We start from the raw sequence: 19,800 nt of genomic DNA, 5'->3' as shown, positions 1-19,800 counted from the left end.
GAACATGTATATCCTTTTTGACATCAGTCATAACTGATAATAAAATAAAACCAGGGTAAATGTAAACTTCACCACTTCTGACTATCAGAACTAAAAGTTTAAATGTATGAAAATGTACAGATGTTACTTTGACTAGATTTGTTCATTAATGAAATTATTAAATACACTTACCACTGGATGTGGACCATAGACAAGTAGAGCCAATTCCACTTCTGCTGAACTTTTAAATGGATAAAAAGCACTATCATGATTAGTGTTGCTTTCATCCTCACTAGATTCATCTTGGTCATCGTTATCGTCATCATCACCATCATCATCATCATTATCCATATTACCCTGTAATACATCTGCACACCCAGTCTGTTGATCATGAGTCGTTGCAACTGCACAAGGTGGAGACAGACAGTTTAAGAATAACATATCATTGTTTTACACACGATACTTCACAGTGACTATACAGTTAAATACGTCATTTTGAATCCCACTGTTGTGGAAGTGGCTCCTGCGATCTTCTTATTCTGTTGCGAAAGGCTGTCAGTTTTGCTGATATACCGGTACTACAGCTGAAATGTCAAGTACTTTGTTGAGGCAGCATTTGATTGATGTTCATGGGTTCATGAAGCATGAAAACATGTCAAACATATTTATTTAGTGCTTCAGATGGATTTTTTGTGGAGTTTTGTCTTTTACGCTGTTAACCTTTTCTATTCAATCAGATATGTTTATCATAGCTGCAGTGTTCCTTTTATACCCGTGGTCCAGAACATTATTGAAATTCAACAAATTTCCTGATGATTAGAATACTTATGAAAAACCCTGTAGGCTACGAGAAACAAACAGTTTGTACGGTACATGGTGTTTGAATCAAATCCTAATGATTTTGCATTCTGCAGTCGAAAATGCAAATTGGGATCAAGTTGCAAGTCTTTTTTCTAATATAAACAAATATGTACTGCACATTAACTTACACTTCCATGATTCTATTCCACTGCAACTAACCAGTGTTTCTTGAGAATCCTGAGACGTACACGTTATCATTGGTGATCCATCTTCCTAAAAATTGCAAAAAAATATGTTGCAGTGGATAAATTAACCAAATCGTGCAAGCAATACGCACACTCTAGGAAAAGACTGACTGTATATTGTACCTTGCTGATATGAATTATTCTTCCCTTCATGAAAATATATTATATTTATGCATGCATTAAACAGTACAGGTCCTCTTCATATATATTATTGCTATATTATAATATTAAACACACTTTTATCAAATCGCCTATAATGTGAAAGATTATGTCATCAGTTACACCATGGACACTGACCAGTCAATATAGACTATTTTTGGACATAAGGGAATTTTTGGAGGGGTCCAGACTCTTCGCACCAAAACCAGTTCGCCCCACACAACTTCGTCCCAAAACCATTTCGCACCAAAACCACCTCGTCCCAAGTACTACCTTGTCCAAGTCCAACGCCACTTCGCCCCAAGTACCACCTCGTAGGGCCTATAAAAACCACTTCGCTTACCGTATAGTTCCGTCAACTCGTCCTAAAACATCGATGTCAAGATGTATCATAACGTTGTTTTTACCTGCAACTTGGCTACCACGAACCATTTATTCTTCCATGAAACCATACCATATATTAGATAAAAGAAACACACAAACTACTAAATGGTACATTTCAGGTGCCGTGCGCGGTATTGCACGATGCGATGTCATTTTCTCGAAATGTGTACAATTTCAAGATTTCAGTCCTGGGATGGTAGAAAGGTGATTAAAACTTCACTGGCAGTGGTTGGTTATTTTCAGCTTTTAACGGTTACCGATAAATTGGGGAGTTAAGTCGTGTTTTTTTTCGGGTCGCAATGGTTTTGGGCGACGTGATTTTTGGGGCGAAGAGGTTTTGGTACGAGGTTGTTTTGGTGCGAAGTGGTTTTGGTGCGAAATGGTATGGGACGAGATGGTATGGTGCGAAGTGGTTTTGGTGCGAAGTGTCTGGGAACCTTTTGGACATCAAGTAATTAAGTCAAAGTTCTACTCAAACTTCTATGCACTTACACTGTCTTGACTTTCCAGAAGCAGTTCTTTTTCAACTGCTTGCCGCTTCACTTCAACTAGATGATTGGTACTTTTAAGGTGTCTTTTGAGATTAAATAATCTACGAAAATCTTTTCCACATGTTTCACAAACAGTGTCCTGTGTGTCCATTCTAAAAGATAAAAATAGGCACTTGTTAGCCAGGTAATTAAAATTATTCTGTCTTGTAATAGTATGGCTGTAGCAGCTCTCCATCCATGTAAGTAACATACTTTGTAGATTTATTGTAACCACAGGGGACCCAGAAGTCTGATTGTTCTTGTTGTTGTGTGTATTTTTGTGTTTTGTTTATTGTTTATTAGTCATGTTGTTGTTGTTGTTATAATTGTTGACAACGAAATTCAAAAAAAGTAACTATTATATTGTTGTTATTTCAAACGTAATGTAGATGTCCTAAGAATCGCTACAATTACATGGACGCTATCATTATTTGACCCAATACAACTCTCTCCAAAACTAGAGAGTTAACATTCGGAGAGAGTTGCATTGGTTCAAATAATGATAGTGTCCTAGTAGTGATTCTTACTCTTAGGACATCAACATTGCGTTTGAAACAACAACACTATACTATAGTTATGTTCGTTGAATTTTATTGGTCAACAACAATGACAACAACAACAACAAAACTAATAAACATAAACAACAATGGAAACAACAACTTCCAGACTTCTGGGTCCCCTGTTATTTAACAAATCAACACTTTGTTTCTTGTTCTTCACCATATCAATAACATATAAAACGTAACATGGGCCAGGTCCATGTATACATTTCGTTAATGATATCTCTAACCTAGAAGTTTGACCCGTCGCTCGGAGATGCTCCCCTGTCTTACTATAAACTTTCTACGGTCCATAGACACTTGCTACAGGGTCCATGCTCTGAACATGGAGGTAGGAAGCACCCCTCCATGCTCTGAACTACTAAGCATACGGGCCAGATCACGGTCTTGGCTAGCCCTGCGTATATATGTCTGTGTGTTTCCCGGCGTTATACGCCGTATAACGCCGGGAACACACAGACTAACTGTGGGTCCATAGCTTTGGTGTTTTCAGACGGGATTCATGCCTTTTACGGGCTGGTTTTGACTTTTACGATTGTGGTGGCGGGGTTAAAAATCGGAAAAGTCAAAACCGGCCCGTAAAAGGCAGGAATCCCGTCTGAAAACACCACAGCTATGGACCCACAGCTACACACAGACCTGTCAGACTTGTACGCAGAGCCGGAGTACAGTTTTCAATAATCAAGATTACAAACTAGAAACAATGCCTTTCACTTCGGGTGTTTTGCAAGAAAAAAATGTTAGAAATGGATCTGAAATATATTAAAGTATTAATTTAGTACATTACAGAGACAAATAAAAAAAAACAAAAACAATGAAAACATGACTGACAACACAAAAACTACTAAAATTCAGAATGTGAGTTCAAACAAAAATATCACGGATCAACCAATCGCCAGTATAGCTACGGGACCCGGGCCACTAGGCCTACCCATGCACTGTACACCCTGTGAAGTTCGTACATTGAGATCCGATCTGGAAACTGGTAAGCTTAGGTGTGTGCAGTGGGTTCTGCAATGAAATCAAACATTTTATATCCTTTTGCAATTTCTTTAACATTGGGAAAACGATATTTTTTCTGTTAATAAAAGTGGAGTATAGATGGCAAGAGAGCATAGATGGCACCTTACACTGCCATCAACACTCACACTGAGTGACAGTTATTTGCATAATAATGGAGTGACATGCCAGTGCATGTGTCAAAGGTCAAAAGGAGTGTAGATGGCAACGAGTATAGATGGCAGAGCACCGGCTAGGTCCTGGCCAGATCTGTTCTATTTTTGTACATCCATGATTAGTTCATTAGATACTTAGGGTCTATGGTTTAACCGTAGACACAATATTGTTACTAGGCAGCGTTTGCTCTTTCGGTGCTCCATAATTAATGACGGAACGCTTCCGTCCAGCGTTCTGATTGCATGCATTGACGTCGCTATACGACTGTTTCACGTAGAGTAAGTTATCGTACATAGTTGACCATTTCTTGCGTGGAAATATACGCAGGGCCGTATTTCCGTGGCCCGATGACAAAGGTATCGAGTATCGATAGCATAATCAAAATCAAATAGTATTAGATCAAACTGACATCAAATTTATAATTTTAGGTATGATAACTAGTTATAAAACCATACTTTTTCAAAAACAAATCAAATTTGATCAGTAATTCTGACTCACAAAAAGTAAAAAAGTAATCCGATCGTTCCATCAAAACTTGCGGAATGAACGTTAATACATTTCTCGTACGCAATGCGATTTTCTTTTTATCAGCATTCACGACAGTCATATTTATACATGTAAATAATCGACAAATGAAATATTTAGAAAAAACTTTTAACTTTTTTGAAAGTCTCTACCGATACTTACCTGAGATTTACTGTACATACGGCTCGGTCGACTGGTCTGTTCAGGGCGCAGACGACACTGCAATATCTAACCAGCTAGAGCCCGGAACACAATCACGTGATCACCTGAGTTGGGAGAATTTGCAATCGTTCTTCCTCGGGAAACTCATATTCGTACGTTCTGCACAACGCTGTCTTATTTCTTTTGCTGTCAGTCTCATCAGATTATCTGTGAAATGTATATTTCATGCAATTGTTAAGATAAAAGTTATGATTGTAATTCGCGTTGAGAATTTTACTTCACTCACTGGCGACAGTCTCTTACAACCTCTAGGCAGAACATTATACCCGGCCGGCCCGGGTCATGCAGGCAGGGCATGGGGCAAGGTTCATGAAATATCTTAGCCAATCATAACACCGGCAAAACGTTTCATTCATAAATTTCACGCCCTTCGTTTCTGCTGTCGGTGGTTACTAGTATTTCTTTTCGTAAATTTAGGATTCAGAAATTATATTTTATATGAATTCATGACACGACAACCACATATTGCGGGTACAACATTACAAATAATCAAGAATAAAAATATTAACCGGTGTTGTTTTTACAATCGTGAATCTGTCTTTTGGCGGCCGTACATTTTGACACGGTCCCTCCACAATGACTTTGACGACAACTTCATTGAACGACGGACGCGGCGCGAAAACACGTACACATTAAGTTTTGACTTTCCCGAACAGTAAAGCAGTCGCATCAACTTCGTGCAGAGCTTTAAGTCAAAGGGCCAAGAAAATGGCATCAGAACCCAATACCACAGCCAGAATCCTTGGGTATCTGCACAATCTAAACACAAGATTAATCGTCGTTGAAAGGCGTTTACATACTTTGGATGATAAAATCGACAACGTCAGCGACCAGCTTGGCAATGCTATTGCTTTGTTGCGCAAAGACAACTGGAAAACTTCAAAGTTGGACGCGGCACAGTCTTAGAAGTAAGTGTTAAAATTTCGTTATTTATTTGAGAGTTTTCTTTCTTTTTTTCATATGACATCACAACACCACATTTTTCTATTTGAATATTGATGTGTAAAATTCTATTCATAAACCAAAGCTTATAATAAATATTGGGAGGCTTTAGGAAACATTGTTTCCCACGTACTCACTATGGGATGTGCTAGGCCAGTCCACCAAACCCTAATTTTTCACTTGCTTAAAAGGAAATCTCGCGGGATTAGGAAAACAACTCAAATTCACATAAATTTTACAAATTTTGGAACTATGGCTAAAAAATGCAGGCAAAATTTGTTGTCCTGACCTACCCTAACTCTGAAGGATGTATTGTATTGTATTGATGTTTTGTTCTTGCTTACTGCACTGCACTTTCTGAAGTGTGTTGTTATGCAATAAAGTGATTACAAAGTAATTACAAAGTGATTATATACAGGAGAGGCAAAATTTAACTCAGTCCTAATATGTTTGAAAGAGACCAAGTTTACCATACAAGCATAACTTTGAATGTTGAATGGTTATTGTAGCCTATATAACAAGGTGAAAGCCAATCTCATGCAACATTAGTGTTTGAAGGCTTCCATGAAACAAAAGTACCATCAAGGAGACACAACATGCTCACATCCAGTTTGAATTGGTCCATTGAAGAAATATTTAAACCAGAAAAACAAGAGTGACAAAAGCAAGGTCTACAACCTGCATATCAACTTCTATAACAAAGGGACAAGCAGATCCTAAATACATAAGCAAATGTCAACAAAAAAGTCAGCAAGAGAAGGCCTTATCTCAGCTTTGTTTTCTGGATCAAATTTTCCTACAAATTGTTAACAAATATGAAAAAAAAAATATGTTCACAGCCTTCAAAACTGTGTCGCAACATATTCTTGGTTGGTATAGGTCATTTAAGGTCATAAACTGTGAAATTTACCTAAAATATACAAATTTTGATTTTTCCCAACACTTTAAGCAGTAAATATTTATCTAATAACATCCCTCGGGACTTTAATACCAGATTACAAAGCTATAAGACAAGTAAGTAATTTTGAGAACAGGTTTTCTTGACCAAAAATGACAAAATTGTCTGTAAAAATACAAATTTGTACATTTCAGGACAATTTCAACATATCTAACTAGTGTCATCCCTGGGAATCTGCATACCAAATATAAAAACTGACTGTCAAGTGGCTTTAAAAAGAAAATATTTTTTACGATTTTTGGACCAAAAATGACAAAGATTGCCTAAAAGCAGTAATTTTTCCAATTTTGTCTTCATTTCAACAAATTAGAATGGTAACACCCTTGCAAATATCCAATCCAAATTTGAGAACAATTGGTCCAGCGGTTTCAGAGAACAAGAATTTTTAACATAAAGTCAGAAAAAAAAAACCCCAAAATTCAGCAAAAATACAAAATTCAAGACATCTTCACAATATTCATAAAACTGTATAAGGTCCACCTAAGGTACTTGCACACTAATTTTCAAAGCAATCAAAACAGTGGCTTTTGAGTTATTAATTCTTGAACATTTTGACATTTTTGAAGCTCATTTGCATAATTTTGGCAATGCAACTTCATTTGAACAAATCCCTTCTATAGTCCAGGATGCATCCACACATACATACATACATACACACACATACATGCAGATGCCACTGACTTCAGCTTATATGATAACCTCACATTTTATACAAAATGAGAGAGCTACAAACAAGTTCTGATATAAACTTTTAGAGACTATTTCAATCATTTCTACACAGGATAAACTTCTTCGAGTATCAGGGAAGCAGTACTTCCACTCTCCTAATAGGACGGTTTCCAGTAAACGTGCCAGGGTAAGGTATTTTTACGGTATTTATTTTTTGTAAATGATTTCTGATTACCCGGTACTCTGTAGCCATGTTTTTCTTTTCAAATTTATTGAACACCAAGATTAAGCTGAATGATATTTCTGATCTTTGTTATTTCATAAACACAAACCATAAAGACAAAGATAATATGCCAAGTATCACTATCTGTGCATCTTTAGCCTTTTCAAAAATTTAGTCCTCTTCAATGAAAATACAATTTTGAGTGAGAAAACTGTCCCTTTTTACAATACATTAAATGCCATTAGAGATTTCAATATTAAAGCCGCAGTACCATTAACTGTAACTTTTGAATAACATATATCTGACCCAGTAAAAAAACCAAGCCAGATTCTGTTGAACCCACACTTAACGTCAAATAGAGACGATCTATTTCTACTGACACATACGAAACATTAAAAGTATTATGGCTTTAAAATTATATAATTTGATTTTTGTTCTTGAAAATAATTCTATTGCGTATGTGGTCATGTTTTCAGGAACTAATTAAGGCCTCTCTCACGCAAAGAGAGTATGAGGGAAGAGAGGAGAAATTGGTCTCCTGGATCAAAGAGAAATTTTGTCAATGGAGACAAGAAGAGCGAAGAAAGGTATTATTACATTAATTTTCATGTTATTAGTTTTTATCTTACTCACCACATTTTGTCAAGAAGAAAATCAGTCGCTTCACAAAGTTATGTCATGTAATAGTTAAATCTCAGCAAGAATGGCAAGAATAAAATAGAATAACTTTGGACTCCTTTAGGTTACTACTAGTACTGACCATTTTTACAACCTAGAACTAACATATATTTTTTAATTAAACATTTCTGGCAGATCCTAGCAAAAGACAATGGCATGACAAAATATGGGACAATGGACACAGAATCACTTGTCATATCAATGTGCCGCAACAAGAGAATAAAACATGACACGGTCAGCATGTCAGAGGTTGCACTGATGGTAAGCTTAAATGCACTGTACCTTTTGTTTTCTGTAGTTAGACTATACTCTCCGCATTGTTGGTTATCTTACATGGCACTGCCAGCAATGAAGGCTAATATATGGCCTGCATGATTTCTTTGTCTAATATAAAAGGGGTGTAGGAATTAGAGCTTTGTTGTCTTACAGAAATCAAATCACATTTAAAGAATTTCATTTTCTTAACATCATCAAATTTGGGAGAAGTGCAGAATTGCACGACTGAGAAAAAAACAAAACATAAATTTCATAATTGTGTGGTGATTTATCTTTATGGTAATACTCATTCCAAACGATCGATTTCAAAAATTAAAAAGACATACATTTGTACACCTTTTCCTAATGTGCTTTTTATAACTTACATTTCCTTTACAGAGAAAATTTGCTCGTTCAGCTTATAAAGAAGAAGACGGTGATTTTTTCCATCAATTTAAATTATTTCGTACGGCAGAAAACATAATAGAAATTAATAATGATAAGAGGGAACAAATAATCGCCGAAGACAAACAAATCGATTACTCGGCAGGTGGCTTCTTTCGCGAGGAAAATGACAGTCAGCTGTCACCAACGTTTCCTCATCCATTGTAACTAGTAATTGAAATAAATCAAATCAAATTAAATTTGAAACGTTTAATCTGTGTTGCATGCAAAAATATTTTAAAAAATCATTTTCGGATATGTTTATATTATATAGCTTTCATTGAAGAATTGTTATTTCAATTGAATAAATTCGCTGTTTTGATGCTTTTGATTGTAATTTTATAATAAAACACTACAACAGTAGATCATTGTTTCTCTCTATATCACAAATTGTATTTGTCATTGTTGCATGAAGCCATAATGTGATTGTATGATTTACTCACCTCATAATCAGCTACTTGGCATGATTCATCGGTCTTCTCTGATGCAATAATTATAGCCTGTATAGAAGGTTCATTTTGGATTTGACGATAAAACGACCCCTACGGATTGTAGCTCTGCATGGCAGGGCTGTGTGTTACCAGGCCGTATAACGCCGGTAACACACAGCCCTGCCATGCATTGCTGCGAATCCGTAGCCTCTACCACTCGGGTAGGTTGGTCATTGGAGTGGTAGCAGAACACGTCAAGGAGTGGCAGGGCTCGTTTTCGCAGCAATGCCATGCAGAGCTACTACGGATTGCAGCTACACTGCCACTGGTCTTCTTTGCATCCAATATCCTGCCCCTGGTCAGTTGAATGAACAATCGCGCTGCTTCTATGCTTTCACAGATTCATCATCACCGAACATAAACATTGGTCACTGGACGCGTACTGAACCCAGGTGAATGTCCCTGACATGATATTGACACTGGCCTGGTGCCTAATTTCCGACATTTGTGCAAGCTAATCTGGACTGTTCCGTATGACTGTGGCGACCATACTTTCGTGTTTCATATAGGGGAAGTTGGGGAGTTCGAGATTGGAAGAAAACAAACAAACACACAATGCACCTTACTCCAAAGTATGCAACGTAGATTTGGTGCTGTAAAACACACAGCAAATCAAACAAAGTTGTAAGAAGTGAGACCTCTTGGTTAACATGGTTTATTTTCAAACTGACATGATACAAGTAGTTTCAAATTCGTACAAAAAGTACACCGGGCAGCATCAGTACACAGTGGTCCTACCATTGGATAAATTTACTGTGCTAGGGGGTCATAGGTCAAAGTAAATCCCTGTAACAGCCCATTATTCACTGCCATTCCACAGGGATATGCTCATCAGTGGCACATGCCTGTGGATCACAGCTATGTCTCTGCAATGTTTGTCAAAACACAACAACAGACAAAGTTTTCACAAACTAGTACAGGGTCTGTCACTCCACAGGGCTGTTACAGGACTTTTTACAACTGTGTACCATGTGTTTGAATGTCACAGGGCTGTGGGGGTTCTCCTGTGTAGTCATTAAACAGGTAACCCTGCCCGGGCCTGCTCCTGCCATTGGGATATAAGGGTGTGCCTTCTGCATCTCAGCATGATAGTCGTTTTACACAGGAACGTTTCCCAGCAATGACACCTACCACTATGTCATTCCAAGGGAAAGCAGTTGCTAGCCAACCCTGCAGAAGTGACTGTGTCAGGATAATGTAGAGATGGATGCCCTATCTCTCATTACCCCTGATGACCCTGACATTTGTCCAGATGACCCTGAGGGCACAACACTCCCCCCTTTGTCATCTCAATGTTCGTCATCATGGCTGGTTGCCAGAGTTCTTTTACCAGCATAGACAAGGACATTAGCAGTCCTACTAAGTAACGTACTCAGCGCCAGCTAGGGACAATAATTTTCAGGCTGAATTGAGCACGTTTACCACCAACCCTTCACAATGCACACCACAGCCGCTCTGATCCTACTCAAATTAAGACTTAAGCACTGGCAGCTATCGGACTGCACTTATTGCTTCCTCCAATTATAAATTCTTATCCTTATTGGGTGCAGTAGTCTCCCTAATTGCTTCGCTTCGATAAAGTTTGTGTGCAATGGATGATAGTGTGTGTGCTAGTGTGAATGCTCCACGAACTCTACAGTGCGCGAGTAGGGAGGGCGCAGTCAGAATTGTAACAAATTTAGCTCGTTATTGAACCAATCTTTTTGAGATTGGGGATTTGACCGGGCGGTTTTGTCTGTTGCTTTCTCCGCTAGGTGATTTGGTACCATTCGTTGTGAGTTCAAACCCGATTGAAACCGTGGTATTTTCACAGTGGGTAAGTTTCCTTGGCTTTACTCAACACAGAGCCAAAAGTTACAAAACCCATACTCAGCCGCGGGTTAGCCAAATACTTCCATTGGATAAGACGCACAGTCGTTTGATAAAGATTGCTCTTATTTCAAATCTGTTAATTTAGATCGGCCAGCCTTTAACCAGATAAATAACTCTCGTTGCCTCTTCTCTTGATTGATTCCTATTGGCTACTACAATGGTACTTTTAGCTAAAACATCAGACAGTAATAAAGCTCGCTATCACATTAGGGTTATTACCAGTGCTACTGGTCTCATTTCTGAAACAACATTCAGGGGTGCCCAGCAGTCAAGGGGATGCTTTTTTGCAATTCGCGTCAGTACATGTCTCAGATGTGTTAAAGTTGGAGACACGTATGACCCACTTTACAACCATTCTATATTCGGTTGCACACTTACTAGTTTGGCTAGGAGGGCTCATGGAGCCAAACAAAGGGACATGTTGCTGTTTTAGAAGCCCAAACAACAGGTTGCTGGTTCTAAATCTACGCCTTCCACATCCACATTTGGTAATCAAGGCGATATAACAAGTAGTACGGGACACGGCTTGTTCAAAGGTAGCCAGTCACAATCAAATCAAAACTGGTCAGCAATGAGGTAAAAAACCCTTTTTTTCACCAAAAGGTAAAAGGAGTGGTATCTCGGTACAGCGCTCCTGACAACCTAGAAGAAAACACAGCTCCCCCCCCCCCCACTCCCATAAGTGCATATTCAAGTGGGAGGAAGATTACGACAATTGCCAATCAGTGGGAATTATTTACCAACAACCAGTGGCACCTCTCAGTGATCAGAAATGGCTATGAGCTACAATTTCATCAGCCTCCGCAATTTTGGACAATCCTTTTGCCTTTATGCACGGGCGTCATCATCAAAATCGAGAGGCAGTACAAGTAGCAGTAAAGTCTCTCCTAGTAAAAATAGGAGTGAGGAGGGTAGATCTTAGCCAGGCCATATCAGGCTTCTACAAACATTTCTCTCTGATTCCCATAAAGCCATGGAAATGGAGACTAATTCTCAATTTAAATGCTCTGAATCTGTTGATCTGCGTATCACCATTCCGAATAGAGACTCAAAAACGCTTTGTATATAGCTGCAATACGTGTAAGGGAGAGGCTCGTATCCATAGATCGCAAAGCCGCCTACTTCCACATAACCATCAAAGAGTCTTGTTACCGTTAGCAATGGTTTGTTTTGGGGAAATCAGGTGTACGAGTACATTGATCTCCCTTTTGGCCTAGCTGCAGCAACATCAGTGTTCACTCAAGCAATGCTGGCTCCAGTGGCATGTTTACAACAACGCTCGATGAGGTTGCATCCTTATCTTGATGACTGGTTAATAAAGAGCTAGAATCGTGTAACACTCAGGCTCATCAAATCTAGTTGCTGCTTACCCAGATTGGACTGATTCCCAGCCTAGCTAACTCATGTACGAGCCCAAGCCAAGATAGGGTGTTTGTGGGTATTCGTATTTTGACAGTTTTAGCTTTAATCGGCCCAACACAAGAGAGTGTGGACACAATACTATCTCTGATCCAAACATTCTGGTCAAGCACTGTGGTGTCCTGTTTTGTTAGGAATGATGACTTCTATGATAGACATCATTCAACGGGAAGGCTCCGCCAATGCCAGTGCAGCTGTACCTTCTAGCCCTTTGGCGTCCAAATCTGCACTCTGGTATGACCAGCCCTCAAATATCACCTGCTGTGGTGACTGCAGGAATGCAATCTACTTGCAGGAATGCAGTCAGCGATTGCCCCTCCAGAACTTTTCTGTTCTTGGATGCCTTCATCATCTGTGTGTGTGTGTGGGGGGGGGGGAATCTGCACAATTGTCAAACTGTTGGTCTGTGGAATAAACAGGAGCAAACCAAGCATGTCAACTGATTCAAACTTCAAGCAGTTTGTCTTGCACTGCAAAGGTTCGAGTGTTATTTGACTTTCCACTATTTTCGTCAACACGGACAACACAACAGAGGTATCCTACATAAACAAAATTGGGGGACCAGATCCCTAACCCTCTATTACCTGTTATGGAGTGTAATGGTATGGAGCCAGGTAAGGGATATAAAGCTAAAGGATCGTCACCTGTCAGGCAAGCATAATCATATTGCAGATGCGCTGTCATGCAACCGTCAGATTAATCCAACCATGTTGGCCATACCCAAAAAATGGTCAATCCGATTTTTTATTGTTGGGTAACCCTACCATACATGTATATCTGTTTTGTGACATTCAAGAATCACAAATTCCCTCTATTTTTGTCCACAGAAGTGGACAAAAGGGTAGTGTCGGTCGACGCCCTGTCCGTGTCATTGAAGGGACAAATATGGTACGTCTTTCCACCTCTTCCATTTCTTCTCTCTGATTTTCTCCTGTGGACAAACAGATCACGGTTCCAAACACTGTTGGAATCAATGATAGAGAGCCCTCTAGAGTTACCACTTAAGGAGGACCTCCTATCTCAAAGGAGAGATTTGGATCATCAGAACCAAGGTATCCATCACCTTCACGTGTATAAGCTGTTGAACAAGCCTTGCTTAAGAAAGGCTTTTCTATGTCAACTACAGCCATTATTGCCAGATCTCAGCGTCCCAGTACACTGGCAACATAGAAGGACAAATGGCAAAAGTTTGTTGATTGGAGTAACAAGTGGCTGATTACTTAAGTCAGTGTCTCTTGCTCACAGTTAGCAGATTTTCTTCTTTTTCTGTTCAAAGAGAAAAAATTCTCCCCTAAAACTGTAACAGTCTACCACACCGCTATTGCTGCTACTATCCAGAGTTTAGGGGGCAAGATTATGGCCAAACAAGCTACAGCATTCTATCTGCCATGATAAGGAACTTTATGGTCGAAAGACGCCCAAGGAGAACCACAACCCCCAGTGGAGTCTATCATTGGTTTCAAAGTTTTTGCAAGCGGCTCCTTTTGAACCAGTGAATTATATCAGTCTTAAAGCGCTAGCATATAAGACTGCATTTTTATTGGCCTTAGCTGCAGGACAGCATTGAAGGGAGACTCATGCCTTTAGCGTAGAGGAATATCTGTTTCACCCTAGCAAAGACCAGGCAATTTTAACAATTAAACTGGGTTTTCTTGAAAACAAAAACAAACAACAACAACAAGTTTTGGGTAACTCCCCTCCCCAATTTCGATAAATGTTCTACGCTCTATAGTTGGGCCAGAGCCTGAGGAATATCTTTGTCTAGTCAGAGTACTACGTTGGTATGTACGCAGGACTAAATCATTATGGCAAGGAAGAATGGATACTATTCTTTTTATTCCCTCATCCACCAAATTTGATTGTTCATCGACTGACATATTTAAATGGATTGTTGTCACTGTGTTATGCAGGTCATTTTCCCCCACACTCATCATGACCTGAGTTCAAGTAGTCTAGAACATTCTCAAGGTCACTGCCCTTAATGACCTCAGAACCTTGAATTTAATTAGTCATGTTCAGAATGTTCTGGAAATTTATTAGTTGTGTAAGAGAGATAATTTTAGAACAGTAATTAGCATGTCAATAAAAGTTCTAGACTGTTCTTATATGCCTTTATGTAAGCACATGGGCATAAAAGGGACATGCACAGCTTCCAGTCAGACTTTTGGGATCGTGTCTCTTGTGTGTTACTACAAGTGTGGAAACTCCAGCAGTTGTCATTCTCAAGACTTTTCAAGACCTTCACTGCAACGCTGGATTTATACTGTGGACTTTGTGCAACTTTACGCCTGCAAGACAAAGGACTGTTCATTTATCCGACAGACTGTTACAACTCTGAGACAGGAGCTTTGCCGTCCCAGCTGAGATAAGTAGTCTGTACACTTTTAAAGCTTGTACTCTATCCCTGACTTAGCAATTAGTTTTATTTTCGTAATAAATTTTGTTTAAACGTTAACTGCTGAGTTCACCCTTTTATTCGTTTTCTCTGCACGTAACAAAATTGGGGGCTTGTCCGGATACAAATATTTTGAGCTGTTTGACAACATTTTCCTGGCCTTTTCAAAACTACTATATACTATGAACTCAGCGAAATTCAATCATGGCGGAATTCAAGCCACATGAAATTATGGATGACCTTGATCAGGACACATTTAATTCCCTCAGAAAAGAAAACCTCATAGCACTGGCAAATTTCCTTAAAGTAGATGTCAAAGATCTATGCGCAAGCGAGAAATACAGTTCAAGATTGCAGAACATTTAGTTAATTCTGGCCATTTTGGGGAAACTGCCTTAATAAATTATTAGCCTGAGTCTTCCTTCGAACTCAAAAAATTAGAATTAGAAATACAGGCAGATTTGGAGCTTAAGAAATTGGAATAAGAAAAGGAAAAGTTACAATGGAAAAAAGACAGAAAGAAAAAGAAAGGCAGGAAAGATTAGAAATGGAAGAAAGACAGAGATAAAAAGCGCGAGTAGAAGAACAGCGATTGCAGGTAAAATGAACATTTAGAGCTTGGACAGCCAGGGAAATTCTTCCCTTCAGACAATTTTGACATCACTAAGCATTTCAGGCTAGTTCCCCCTTTCCAAGAAAAGGATGTTGATAAATATTTCCTTCATTTTGAGAAAATTGTTCAGAGTCTGAATTGGCCTAAGGAGTCCCGGTCTATGCTTTTGCAGAGTGCTTTGGTGGGTAAAGCCAGAGAAATTTATATTCAGTTGTCAGTAGAGCAGGCTTCAAATTATGATTCTGTGAAGGAATTAATTCTCAAGGGCTATGAGTTGGTGCCTGAAGCTTACCGTCAGAAATTTAGGGATTGCGAGAAGGTGAAGGATCAAACTTATGTTGAATTCGCTCGGACAAAAGAACAACTGTTCGATCGTTGGTGTTCTTCTGAAAAGGTCAGTCAGAATATGACAAATTACGACAGCTTGTTTTGATTGAGGAATTTAAAAGGTGCATCCGGAGTGACATCAAGACGTTTATCAATGACAAAAGGCATATACATTAGAGGTTGCTGCACGTTTGGCCGATGATTATTCATTGACCCACAAATCTTCATTTCTCAGCAAACCATCCCATTCCTTTTCATACAGAAACAATGGAGGTAAATTTAACTCGTCCTTTTCATCCAAGAATTTTTCAAAGGACAGTAGGAAATCCAATGACAATAGTTCACAAAATTCAAGTAACACTTCCACATCATCAGATCCCAAGTCTCATTCTCCTTCTGACAAACAGTTTGGTACACTTTCTTGTAATTATTGTAAGAAAGACGGCCATTTAATGTCAGATTGTTTCAAATTTAAAAGAAAACGTGAAGGTCAAAGTGGTCAAAGTGGATCTAAGCCCACCGGCTTTATTTCTACATCAACTCAATTAGAGTCTAATAATGTGTGCAACACATTTTCTGAGGTTAAACCCCTCTATCCCCAATTAATGAGGTCAAGATCAATTCTTCACAAGATAGCATTATGGGTACTTTTGAACCATTTATTCATGATGGTTTTATATCACTTTCTAGTGACTTTTCTTCCACTACCCCTGTCAAAATTTTAAGAGATACCGGGCTTCCCAGTCTCTTTTGTTGGCACATACCCTGCCGTTTTCTGAAAAGTCATTTTCAGGTTCTAAAGTTCTTATTAAGGGGGTAGATTGCAATGACTACATTCCTGTTCCTCTCCATAATGTCTATTTGTCTTCGGCCTTTGTTTCTGGATATGTGACTTTAGTATTAGGCCTTTTTTGCCTTTTGAAGGGATTCACCTTCTTCTTGGAAACGACCTTGCTGGGGACAAGGTCATTACTAATCCACTTGTGACTGATAATCCTAGTTTAGATCAGGATCCAGAGCCAATTGAACAAGATATACCTGAATATTTCCTTCATGTGCTATTACTCGAGCCTGTCAAAGAAAACTTCTGTGAATCAAATACTTTCAAAATAATGTCGAAGATGTTGACTTAAATGACACCTTTCTCAGTCAGGTGTTTGACATGATCATTCCGTTATCCCTCGTGGATTTGAAACTTCCAGTAAAACTTTTGCTGACCCAAGTCAGACATTTCCTAGATCAAATCTCATTGCAGAACAACACAAAACCCAGATATTTTGTCTTTGTTTGACAGGGTAGATGATGAGGTAAAACTTCAGATAGCTCTGTTTCCTATTATACAAAATCTGGTATTTTCATGTGTAAATGGAGACCTCCAGACGTTTAGGTTGGTGACGATTGGGCTGTAGAACATCAACTTGTGGTTCCAAAGCCCTACCGTGCTGAAATATTGCACCTGGCCCATGAAACCCCCTGGGCTTGTCACTTAGGAGTCAGGAAAACTTATCATAAAATTCTCAGTCACTTTTATTGGCCTAATCTCAGGCAGGATGTAACACATTTCTGTAAAACTTGTCACACATGTCAAATGGTAGAAAAGCCGAATCAGACCATTCCAAAGGCCCGTTTACAGCCAATTCCTGCATTTCAAGAACCATTTAGTAGGATTCGAATAGACTGTGTTGGGCCTCTACCAAAAACAAGATCAGGAAAAGAGTACATGTTGACAATAATGTGTACATCAACTCGGTTCCCAGAAGCCATACCACTGAGAAACATAAAGACAAAGACTATAGTGAGAGCTTTAGTCAAATTTTTCACTTTATTCGGCCTCTCTAAATGTGTCCAGTCCGATCAAGGCTCCAACTTTATGTCTGGTATTTTTCAACAAGTAATGGATCAGCTAGGCATTAAACAGTATAGGTCATCCGCATATCATCCAGAAAGTCAGGATGCTCTTGAGCGATTTCATCAAACTTTGAAAAACATGATTAGGACCTACTGTTTTGACACAGAGAAGCAGTGGGGTGGAGGAATTCATTTTCTGCTCTTTGCTGTTAGAGAGTCAATTCAGGAGTCTCTTGGTTTTAGCCCATTTGAGCTTGTATTTGGACATGCAGTCCGTGGCCACTTAAGCTCGTTAAAGAGAATTCCTATCAGACGACGATGATTGTCTGAATATTTTACAATATTAGTCAGATTTCGTACAAAACTCTCTAAAGCATGTGAATTAGCCAGAGAAAATCTTGAGTCATCTCAGCAGTCAATGAAAATCAAATACGATAAAAACACCTCAAAACGGAAGTTTGAACCAGGTCAAAGGTTCTTGTTCTACTTCCGGTTCCTGGCAAACCACTCCATGCTCGTTACTTTGGGCCATACCTAATTGATAAAAAATTGAGCGATTTAAATGACATCATAATAACACCTGACAGGCGAAAAAAAAACAGCTATGTCACATAAATATGCTTAAGCCATATTTGGATAGGGATAATCCTACTAAAACAAAGCATGTCAGTGCAGTCAGTTCAAACCATTATGAAGATAGTGATACTGAAACTGACTTGAGTGAAAATACTCTAAACTCAAAGCTGGGCTCGGTCAAGCTTCAGAACTCAGAAATCCTGGAGAAGCTGTAGTCTACAAAGTTGGCACACCTCCAGCCAGAACAACAACAACAGGTGAAAGAACTTCTCCACGAATATAAACACCTATTTCAAGATGTTCCAATGAGGACAAACGTCATCTATCACGACGTTGATGTCTGGGACAGTAAGCCTGTAAAACAACATCCATACAGACTGAATCTAACAAAAGCGAATATATCTCCAGGAAGAAGTCAAACACCTGCTGGACAATGACTTTATTGAACCCAGAAAAAGTAACTGGGGTTCACCGTGCATACTTGTTCCCAAATCAGATCACAGTTTCGTATGTGCCAGATCACAGTTATCGTATATGCACGGATTTTAGGAAAGTCAACACTTTAACAAAGACAGACACTTTCCCAATCCCGAGGATTGATGACTGCATCGACCGAGCGGGAAAAGCCAAGTATGTGACGAAATTTGACCTACTGAACGGATTTTGGCAAGTCCCCGTGCTCGTGAAATTGTACACTCTGAACTTCTGAATTTTCTGAAATTTTCACTCTCAATTTTCTATCGCTTTCTGCTTCAATTCTTCATTCCACCCTTGCATCTGATGAAGGAGACTTCACGTCTTTAAAGGCTTATGCCCTAGTAAAATTTAATTGATCATAGCCTACTACCAAATCTTAGATTATTTTGTATTGTAGATCAACACGTCTTTTGTTCTCGATTTTTTTTAGCTTTGCTGTAAGGGACGCAGAGTTTAGGTGAATGTATAACATCTTCCTCAATTTTTTACATCCCAAGCTTTTTCATGGAGGACTTTGTTGGACAAGGAAATTCAATAGGTTTTACACTGCCAGGGCCCACTTTACCCACTTTCTGCATGTAGTGCCTTACTGTGACACTTTGTGACAACTTGACATGTTGTGTTTACTTTAGTGTGGACAACTATGTACCATGTGCATCAGAGAAGCCTTGACTACACTTTTTCCAAGTTTACAATTTTCTATACAAGAAGAAATGTCTTAAACCATCTTACAAAAACGGAGTAAACATTTCATACGAATACGTGTTTTCAACACAATAAGTAAGCTAAATTTTGAGCTTTTTCAAAACATATTTTTGTACGTTTTTACAAATATGAACATATAACGTGATCCACAATATTTAAGCAAAACCTGTTTTGTCATTACTTTGTTCATATTTTTTGAAAACGATCGACAGTGTTTATAAGGATTTTCTTTTGTTTATGTTTTGATAGGAAGGTGTTAACACCGTTGGCGTTTGCCTCTGACAAGTGGCAATGTTTATTTTCCCATTTTACACTAAATAATTGTAT

The 19,800-nt window shown here is 38.8% G+C and overlaps 2 protein-coding genes across 4 annotated transcripts in view; one reads left to right on the top strand and one right to left on the bottom strand.

The window, feature by feature from the left end:
- Positions 1-19,800, bottom strand: part of LOC139129460 (uncharacterized) — a 180,746-nt gene that overhangs the window by 16,646 nt on the left and 144,300 nt on the right. Inside the window, exons 1-6 of one of the 3 annotated variants that reach the window (XM_070695090.1) lie at positions 9,625-9,748; positions 9,194-9,250; positions 4,522-4,728; positions 2,061-2,211; positions 969-1,053; positions 172-383 (exon numbers count right to left, since the gene is read on the bottom strand). The gene's annotated coding sequence lies outside the window, so the exon portion shown is untranslated. Of the gene's footprint in view, positions 1-171; positions 384-968; positions 1,054-2,060; positions 2,212-4,521; positions 4,729-9,193; positions 9,308-9,624; positions 9,749-19,800 lie in introns of those variants that run through there. The other 2 variants (XM_070695092.1, XM_070695091.1) reach the window with 2 other exon arrangements.
- LOC139130300 (uncharacterized) lies at positions 3,481-9,040 on the top strand. Its single transcript, XM_070696054.1, has 5 exons — positions 3,481-3,643; positions 7,237-7,337; positions 7,850-7,960; positions 8,187-8,312; positions 8,706-9,040. Exons 1-5 carry the CDS (start codon positions 3,481-3,483, stop codon positions 8,916-8,918), a joined length of 714 nt encoding a protein of 237 aa, XP_070552155.1. The 3' UTR covers positions 8,919-9,040.

The sequence above is a fragment of the Ptychodera flava genome, chromosome 3 (assembly GCF_041260155.1).
Source record: "Ptychodera flava strain L36383 chromosome 3, AS_Pfla_20210202, whole genome shotgun sequence".
In the NCBI taxonomy this organism is placed as follows: Eukaryota; Metazoa; Hemichordata; class Enteropneusta; family Ptychoderidae; genus Ptychodera; species Ptychodera flava.
Note: the sequence above shows the minus strand (reverse complement) of the source record. Positions and strands in the feature narration are given on the sequence as shown.

Coding starts and splice junctions, on each gene's coding strand:
- LOC139130300 (XM_070696054.1), top strand. CDS start 3,481: ATGACTGACAACACAAAAACTACTAAAATTCAGAATGTGAGTTCAAAC. Junction 7,338..7,849: donor TTTCCAGTAAACGTGCCAGG/GTAAGGTATTTT, acceptor TCATGTTTTCAG/GAACTAATTAAGGCCTCTCT. Junction 7,961..8,186: donor GACAAGAAGAGCGAAGAAAG/GTATTATTACAT, acceptor CATTTCTGGCAG/ATCCTAGCAAAAGACAATGG.